The sequence below is a fragment of the Mercenaria mercenaria genome, unplaced genomic scaffold (assembly GCF_021730395.1).
Source record: "Mercenaria mercenaria strain notata unplaced genomic scaffold, MADL_Memer_1 contig_3114, whole genome shotgun sequence".
NCBI lineage: Eukaryota > Metazoa > Mollusca > Bivalvia > Venerida > Veneridae > Mercenaria > Mercenaria mercenaria.
Window position 1 is genome coordinate 53006 of NW_026461225.1, and position 10153 is coordinate 63158.

The 10153-nt window shown below is 35.9% G+C and overlaps 1 protein-coding gene across 1 annotated transcript; it reads right to left on the minus strand.

The window, feature by feature from the left end:
• Window positions 1-730: 730 nt before the first annotated feature.
• Window positions 731-10009, minus strand: LOC123566619 (uncharacterized). Its single transcript, XM_053533799.1, has 3 exons — window positions 8516-10009; window positions 1597-1693; window positions 731-798 (listed from the first exon to the last, which is right to left on the minus strand). The coding sequence occupies exons 1-3, from the start codon at window positions 10007-10009 to the stop codon at window positions 731-733; spliced, it is 1659 nt and encodes a 552-aa protein (XP_053389774.1).
• Window positions 10010-10153: the final 144 nt, after the last annotated feature.

Below are 10153 nucleotides of genomic sequence, written 5' to 3' on the forward strand. Positions count from 1 at the left end.
CCTAATCTACTTATCATCACTGACTGGAGTAACAATGCTGTAAAAATGGTGGATACCTGCAGTCAATCTGTTACTGGTCAATTACAACTAGATACTGAGCCAAGCAATGTCACCTCAGTTACCAGTACAGAACTTGCTGTTACACAACCTAACAAACAAAATGTTCAGTTTATATCAGCCTCCTCAAACAAACTCAAGAAGAAACAAACTCTGAAGGTTGATGGACTATGTTATGGTATAAACTGCTGTCAGGAAAAGCTTGTTGTGTCATTTGTTAACCCTGCAAAACTCCAAATTCTTGATACCAATGGTACTGTACTGACAACAGTCAAAGGAGGAGATATTTTCAGCTGGCCAGTATATGTTACCACTAACACAAATTCTATCTATGTATCAGACTGGAAAATGAAAACTTTTGCAAGGATAAATTGGCAGGGTGAGGTGATTGGTAGTTATGGTGGTATGGCTGAGCCTTGTGGTATAACACTGTCAGATGATGGTACAGTTTTTGTGTGTGACAGGCAGAGAAGTGTTATTGAAGAGATAGCAGGTGACTGTTCTACAGGAAAGGTTGTGTTTAACAACCTCGATCATCCTAGAGCTATCTGTTGGTGTGCTGAAACAAGTAAACTTGAAATCTTTCTTCAGGTCTTCAAGCTGACATAACTAGGACAAAACTCATCAACAGTTTAACCAGTGTGTACTGTAAAATCATTATTTTTTGTTTATGTCAATCCTTGACACCAAAGAATATTCCTATTTTATTCTTTCTTGCCTCCAGATTTTTATTCAAATGAACTGCAGTCAATATATTGTAAATAGGTATTGTGTAAACAGATATTTTAATGAGTATGACACCAAGTTGATATATCATGATAAAGACTCATGTAAGTTTTCATCCATTTATATCAAACCCTTTCTGAGCTAGGTGCGTCACAAGGTTAAAATGTGCATTTTTGACTATTTCAGGGGCCATAACTCTGAAAATAGGGGCAGAGGCAGACAAACACACAAAAAATAGGAGGTGCGCAAGTTCGTATCTCATGATAATGACTAGTGCAAGGTTTCATCAACTTATATCAAATACTTTTTAAGCTAGGTGCATCAGGGGCCATAACTCTGGAAATAGGCGGCAAAGCCAGACAAAAAGTAGGAGGTGCGCAAGTTCATGCAAGGTTTCATCAACTTATATCAAACACTTTTTGAGCTAGGCGCGTCAGGAACTTCGGACAGACGGACGCACGGACAAGACCAAATCTATATGCCCCCACAACTCATGTGGGGGTGAGGGGGGAGGGGGCACAATAAAACCTTTCATGAAAAGCGTAACTAAAAAGAACTTGTACTGTTTGGTAAATTAAAAGATATAGTGAAAATAAACAAAATTTGCCTAAAATTCTAGGTAAAGTAAAACAAAGTTTTGGCTGTTGTGTCATATGACATGTTAGATGATGAGGAATAATTGTTTTACGCAAACCTATCAAGATATATTAGAGATAAAGTGAAAGTGTACCAAAACATTAACCAAGGTGCAGATGAGGACTCCAGGGCTAATAAGATAACTCTCAAAATACTTGGAAGTTGAGCTAAAAATACCTGTATCAAAACAGTATAGATCACTGAACCAGCCAAACTGAGCTGCCTGTTGAGTTTTGGCTTCCTCTATAACGTCATAATCATCTTCACCATCCATCTGCAACATACAATCTCAAGTCTAAGGCAAGATTCTTAATACAATATAAATAAAAGCAAACATGTTAAAACAAAGTGTCATATCCACCCCTATGTTCGTACCTGGATTGGTTTTTAAAACCTATGAAATATACTTTCAACGTAAACAGTCTCCGGCAGAAAAAAACAAGAAACATAGAAATTCCACGAAAACCAGGTTTTCAAACTCTGCATCAGGACAACAAGTTCTGTTTAAACAAGGTCATGTTGTATTATACATATCTGACTGCATTAAATGATGCCAGTCAGAAGTACAGATATAACAACGTAGATGTGCCATTTCCATTATAGTTTGACCTTCACCCTGTGACAGAGCAAGACCATGACCAGGATTTGAACTGTGACCTGTTTACTCCACATAATAAAAGGTTCACTAGACAAATGCACCACAGTGGAACTTTTTTCAAGGTATTAAGATATCAATACAGACACAATCAACATAATAAACAAGGCCTATCAATTATGGTGATGAATACCACCAGACAGCAGCTTATTGTCAGAAGAACAGCCCGAGTATTCAAAATATGATACATTGCTTTGTATATTGTATAGGGAAAACATGTACAACAAGAGCTGTCCGTAAGGCAGCCAATGCTTGACTATTTGAATTGTCCCAGAAGCAGGAGTATTGCCCTAAATGTTAAAATATCTATAGAGTTTCAATTCAATATCTGCATTAGTATTGGAGATTGTAACGTGCATGTAAAACTTTTACTAGGATGTTCTAAGTCCAAAAGGGGGCATAAATTGCCCAAAATACATGTCAGAGTTATGGGACTTTACCCAGTGAGGTTGATAATTGACCAAGAAAAAGAAGAAATAAGTTTCAAAGCCATATGCCTTAAAGTTAAATAACTATATGTACTTGCATGTAAAACTTTAACCAGGATATTTTAGATCCAAAAGGGGGCATAATTTGGCCAAAATGAATGTCAGAGTTCTGAAACTTGATGCTATCACCTGTTTTAATAACCCCAAATACACATGTGAAGTTTTAATTCAATATCTGTATTAGAGTACATGTAACTTGAGTGTAAAACTTTAACCAGTATTTTCCAAGTCCAAAAGGGGGCATAATTTGGCCAAAATGCATGTTAGAGTTATCAGACTTGATGCTATCACCTAGTTTTATGACCCTGAAGACACATGTGAAGTTTCAATTCAATATCTGCATTAGTTTTGGAGATAGTAACTTGCATGTAAGACTTGAACCACAATTTTCTAAGTCCAATAGTGGGCATAATTTGCTCAAAATGCAATGTCAGAGTTATGGAAATTGACCCAGTGAGTTTGGTTATTGTCCCAGAAAAAAAAAGTTTCAAAGCTATATACCTTTAAATGATAGCTGTATGTACTTGCATGCAAAAACTTAACCAAGGTGTGACGCCAACGCCGACGCCAGGGTGAGTAGAATAGCTAGACTAATTCTTCGAATAGTCAAGCTAAAAATGATATTGACATTTTTATTTTGTGTTTTATAATTGTTTTCCAATAGCTTGATGTCTTCCTTATTAAAATTAATGGTATAATGAGTTCTCTGCAAACATTTTGGATAGTGGCCATCACTTTGAAAGTCTCTACTTGAGCTTGAGGAGATACCATAAGTTATACAAAATTTATAAAAAACGGCATGGTAAGTTGTTTAAAAATTGCAAAACAGTGCAAACACGGTCACCTTTAAAAATATACTAAGCAAATGCCATTTTGTAAACATTACTATTAGGCCATACCAAATTGATTAATAGTTCTTCGGAAAATTTTCAAGAAAAAATAGGAGCGAGCGAGCGAAATTATTTTTTTTTTCTCAATTTTGATTTTTTCAGAGGCGGGTTGATTTTACATGGAGCGAGCGGGTATTTTTTTCCCCCAGCTTGGACCCTAAAAGGAGGCATAACCAGTTATAATTATACAGGAAGTTAACATTTCTTTAAGAATAATACAGAAATCAAACATTTACAGTGTGACTAACACAGTAGATAGCTTTTCTATATGTTTTAAAGACTACATGAATGGTTTTGCAAATAAATTCTTGCCAAAGCTCACTGAATCAGTTTGTTTTTATTTTGTATTTATAATTACAGGGGATGAGTGTCTTATTTTTAATTTTGATTCATTGTTCTACATTAATCTGAAGGCGTGCCCATTTATCGGCAGGGGATGGTGAGGAATATTTAAGACAAAACGGGCACCCAAGTGGAATAACATATCTTCCGAAACCCAGTTAGATGGCTTCGACACAATGAGCAACTTTGTGCCCCTAGTGAATCTCCAAACGGTAGAGGTGAGGGGAAAGTAATAAATCACTTGACCAATGAGACCAAACGGAGTTGGGCACACAAATACTTCAACATTGCTCGAATCCCATTGGATCAGGATAGCTTAAGTTTTTGTGGTAGAGGTTCATTTCAGTCAAAAATGATAACAGACGGACAAAAAATGATCCCAATATGGCCACTCATAAAAGTGTTATTTGTTGTGCTTTGATTGACCAAGAAATTTTGAGTTGGGAAGGTCTGTTTTTTTCAGTTTCTTTCTTTCAATCAATTCACAGCCAATTAATATACAAACAGGGAAAATTGGGGTTACAATACGACAGAAATGATCTTTATATCTACACTACTTATTTGAAAAGCTAAACATTTTTTTAAATTGAATATATGTATTTTGACAGAATATCTGACTGCCGTACTAAAGATGTTACGTTCAAATCAATATGATTTGGGCTCGAGACAATTAAATTTAATGTGATGGATCAGTCAGGATCTGTGAACAAACTTTTTTTTAAAGAAAGCACTTTGCTTTGGCTCTAGATCTAACGTATTGGACTAAACAACTGATAACAAATAGTTTGAAAACTTTATCTGAACAATATTTCTATGTCTAATCCAAATATTTTTAATTGAATCCCCGTGCACGTCTTATAAGTCGGGCTCTGTTCTTTTCACTGTATTCTGTATTGAACAATCGTAGAACGTGCCTACTTCATCACCTACCGGCACATCGAAGGACAAGTGTGGCATTAACACAGACACTCCAGATTTAAAACAAATGATGAACAACATCATAATTCCTGACTTTTTGAGTTTGAGTCACCGGCTACATGTATTACGAACGCATGAATTCCGATCAATAACACTTTGACGCATTAAAACAGCGATATAACCTGTTTTGCCGTTATCATTCCGGACCGCGTAATCAAAAAAAAAAAATTGATTTTTTGATAAATTCAAATATTTCTGTTACTATCAAAGCTTTTGATTTGAAACTTAAAATACTTATTTACCATCAAAGTCTACATTAGTAGAAACAATCCCCATAACTCTGATTTGAAATTTGACAGAATTATGCCCCTTTTAAACTTAGAATTTTTTGTTAAAAGTTTTGATAAAGTCAAATATCTCTGCTACTATTAAAGCTTTTGACTTGAAACTCAAAATAGCTGTTTGCTATCAAAGTCTATACCAGGAGAAACAATTCCCATAACTCTGATTTGAATTTTGACAGAGTTATGTCCCTTTTTAACTTGGAATTATTTTTACTGGCAAAGCTCTAATTCAGAGTCAAGCACTGAGAAAAGTCGAGCGCGCTGTCTTACGGACAGCTCTTGTTAGGGGTTACTAGAGCTAAAAACAAAAATGCCTTTAAAAGATTTCTACTTATGAACCGCTCAATGGATCTTCTTAAAACTTTGTCTCTAGCATTATTATAAAGTCATCTCCCAAAGTTATTCAAGTTGAGGCAGTCTACATCTTTAAGGGGCCACTAGAACTAAATATAGAAAAGCTTTCAAAAGACCTCTTCTTTTGAACTGCAAGATGGATCTATATCAGACTTGATTTGTAGTATTATGATAAGGCCCTCTACCAAACTTTTTCAAATTGGAACACTTGGACCTTTTATGGGGCTGCTAGAGCTAACACCAGAAATACCTTTAAGGTATTAGATGCCTAATAGTAATGTTTACAAAATGGCATTTGCTTGGTATATTCTTAAAAGTGACCGTGTTTGCACTGTTTTGCAATTTTTAAACAACTTACCATGCCGTTTTTTATAAATTTTGTATAACTTATGGTATCTCCTCAAGCTCAAGTAGAGACTTTCAAAGTGATGGCCACTATCCAAAATGTTTGCAGAGAACTCATTATACCATTAATTTTAATAAAGGAGACATCAAGCTATTGGAAAACAATTATAAAACACAAAATAAAAATGTCAATATCATTTTTAGCTTGACTATTTAAAGAATTAGTCTAGCTATTCTGCTCACCCTGGCGTCGGCGTTGGCGTCACACCTTGATTAAGTTTTTGCATGCAAGTACATACAGCTATCATTTAAAGGTATATAGCTTTTAAACTTTTTTTTTTCTAGGACAATAACCAACCTCACTGGGTCAATTTCCATAACTCTGACATTGTATTTTGAGCAAATTATGCCCCCTATTGGACTTAGAAAATTGTGGTTCAAGTCTTACATGCAAGTTACTATCTCCAAAACTAATGCAGATATTGAATTGAAACTTCACATGTGTCTTCAGGGTCATAAAACTAGATGATAGCATCAGGTCCGATAACTCTAACATGCATTTTGGCCAAATCATGCCCCCTTTTGGACTTGGAAAATACTGGTTAAAGTTTTACACTCAAGTTACATGTACTCTAATACAGATATTGAATTGAAACTTCACATGTGTATTTGGGGTTATTAAAACAGGTGATAGCATCAAGTTTCATAACTCTGACATTCATTTTGGCCAAATTATGCCCCCTTTTGGACTTAAAATATCCTGGTTAAAGTTTTACATGCAAGTACATATAGCTATTTAACTTTAAGGCATATGGCTTTGAAACTTATTTCTTCTTTTTCTTGGTCAATTATCAACCTCACTGGGTAAAGTCCCATAACTCTGACATGTATTTTGGGCAATTTATGCCCCCTTTTGGACTTAGAACATCCTAGTAAAAGTTTTACATGCACGTTACAATCTCAAATACTAATGCAGATATTGAATTGAAACTCTATAGATATTTGAACATTTAGGGCAATACTCCTGCTTCTGGGACAATTCAAATAGTCAAGCATTGGCTGTCTTACGAACAGCTCTTGTTGTACATGTTCTCCCTATAAAATACACAAAGCGATGTATTTTCAATACTCTGGCTGTTCTTCTGACAGTAAGCTGCTGTCTGGTGGTATTCATCACCATAATTGATAGGTCTTGTTTATTAAGTTGATTGTGTCTGTATTGATAGCTTAATACTTTGAAAAAAGTTCCACTGTGGTGCATTTGTCTAGTGAACCTTTTTTTTTATGTGGAGTAAACAGGTCACAGTTCAAATCCTGGTCTGGGTCTTACTCTGCCATAGGGTGAAGGTCAAACTATAATGGCAATGGCACATCTACATTTGTTATATCTGTACTTCTGACTGGCATCATTTAATGCAGTCAGATATGTATAATACAACATGACCTTGTTTAAACAGAACTTGCTGTCCTGATTCAGAGTTTGAAAACCTGGTTTTCGTGGAATTTCTGTGTTTCTTGTTTTTTTCTGCCGGAGACTGTTTACGTTGAAAGTATATTTCATAGGTTTTAAAAAGCAGATATAATGCCAATCCAGGTACGAACGTAGGGGTGGATATGACACTTTGTTTTAACATGTTTGCTTTTATTTATATTGTATTAAGAATCTTGCCTTAGACTTGAGATTGTATGTTGCAGATGGATGGTGAAGATGATGATGACGTTATAGAGGAAGCCAGAACTCAACAGACAGCTCAGTTTGGCTGGTTCAGTGATCTATACTGTTTTGATACAGGTATCTTTAGCTCAACTTTCAAGTATTTTGAGAGTTATCTTACTAGCCCTGGAGTCCTCATCTGCACCTTGGTTAATGTTTTGGTACACTTTCACTTTATCTCTAATATATCTTGATAGGTTTGCGTAAAACAATTATTCCTCATCATCAACCATGTCATATGACACAACAGCCAAAACTTTGTTTTACTTTATCTAGAATTTTAGGAAAATTTTGTTTATTTTCACTATATCTTTTAATTTACCAAACAGTACAAGTTCTTTTTAGTTACCCTTTTCATGAAAGGTTTTATTGTGCCCCCTCCCCCCTCACCCCCACATGAGTTGTGGGGGCATATAGATTTGGTCTTGTTCGTGCGTCCGTCTGTCCGAAGTTCCTGACGCGCCTAGCTCAAAAAGTGTTTGATATAAGTTGATGAAACCTTGCATGAGTCTTTATCATATGAACTTGCGCACCTCCTATTTTTTGTCCGGCTTCGCCGCCTATTTCCAGAGTTATGGCCCCTGATGCGCCTAGCTTAAAAAGTATTTGATATAAGTTGATGAAACCTTGCACTAGTCATTATCATGAGATACGAACTTGCGCACCTCCTATTTTTCGTGTGTTTGTCTGCCTCTGCCCCTATTTTCAGAGTTATGGCCCCTGAAATAGTCAAAAATGCACATTTTTACCTTGTGACGCACCTAGCTCAAAAAGGGTTTGATATAAATGGATGAAAACTTGCATGAGTCTTTATCATGATATATCAACTTGGTGTCATACTCATTAAAATATCTGTTTACACAATACCTATTTACAATATATTGACTGCAGTTCATTTGAATAAAAAATCTGGAGGCAAGAAAGAATAAAATGGGAATATTCTTTGTTGTCAAGGATTGATATAAACAAAATATTATGAATGATTTTACAGTATACACTGGTTAAACTATTGATGAGTTTTGTTCTAGTTATGTCAGCTTGAAGACCTGAAGAAAGTTTTCATGTTTCTCTTGTCTAGTAGCACAGCTGAAGTAAAGTTTACTTGTTTCAGCACACCAACAGATAGCTCTAGGATGATCGAGGTTGTTTAACACAACCTTTCCTGTAGAACAGTCACCTGCTATCTCTTCTATAACATTTCTCTGCCTGTCACACACAAAAACTGTACCATCATTTGACAGTGTTATACCACAAGGCTCAGCCATACCACCATAACTACCAATCACCTCACCCTGCCAATTTATCCTTGCAAAAGTTTTCATTTTCCAGTCTGATACATAGATAGAATTTGTGTTAGTGGTAACATATACTGGCCAGCTGAAAATATTTCCTCCTCTGGCTGTTGTCAGCATGGTACCATTGATATCAAGAATTTGGAGTTTTGCAGGTTTAACAAATGACACAACAAGTTTTCCCTGACAGCATCTGATACCATGACATTTTCCATCAACCTTCATAGTTTGTTTCTTATTGAGTTCGTTTGAGGAGACTGATATAAACTGAATATTTTGTTTAAGAGGAAGTGTGACAGCAAGTTCTGTACTGGTAATTGAGGTGACATTACTTGGCCCAGTATCTAGTTGTAATTGATCTGTAACAGATTGACTGCAGGTATCCACCATTTTTACAGCCTTGTTATTCCAGTCAGTGATGATAATTAGATCAGGAGTAAGGACAATCATTCCTGTTATATGGCATCTGTCTTTATCTTTTGATGTCTTTACACAGATTGCATCCTGATATGAAGTCTGTCTTGATTTAATATCAACAGCTGGAGGAGGACTTGGTTGTTTTAATGATTTTTCTTCGAATGTACCTAGGAACCTCTCCTTGTCAAGTAGGGTTGATATTGATTTATTTGGTATGAAGTTGTACTCTTTGATATCATATGCTGCTAGCTGGTGGACACATTTCTTGTAACCTTTGATCATTTTCTCAGCTGATTTCATCTCCATGAAAAGTTTGTCTGCTTGTTTAGATGTGTTGAGATGTTTAATAGTTTCAGATGATGCCTTGAGAGATTCGGTTACATCATGGCAAGTTGTTTCTACTCTCTTCAGGTTGTTGTTATTTTCTTGTTGGATAGCTTTTGCTGCATCTTCAGCTTGTTTTTTCAGTTCATCTAGTTTTTGGTTTATTTCTTTTCGAAACTTTTTTATATCAGCCAGTACATCTGTCAGAGAACTGTTGGACTTTGCTGTAATTTTCTTCACATCTTCATATTTGTTGCAACATTGCTCAATAATGGTATCCATAGTTTTCAAGATGTCTTGATGTTCTTTACTGTTAATGACCTGGCCAGAAATATCGGGGATGTAGTTGACTTTGCAAGATGTACCTGTGTGTTCCAGAGTAACACATACACTGCAAAGTAATTCTTTGTGGTTCTGACAGTAGAACTTCATCATTTCTTTCATGTGTTTAGGGCAAGGTTTGGTAAGGTTGTCAGGCTGGCTTGGATGAACAGAGGCTGAAGACATGGTTTGTGGCATGCTGTTTTTATCTAGAAGGGTATGATGCCTTGAAAGTGTGTGTCTCTTGTGAAGTGTAAAGCAAGTCTCACACAGATGTTCCTTGCAGTCAACACAGTAACCATGGGCAGGGAGTCGAGGACCATCATGATC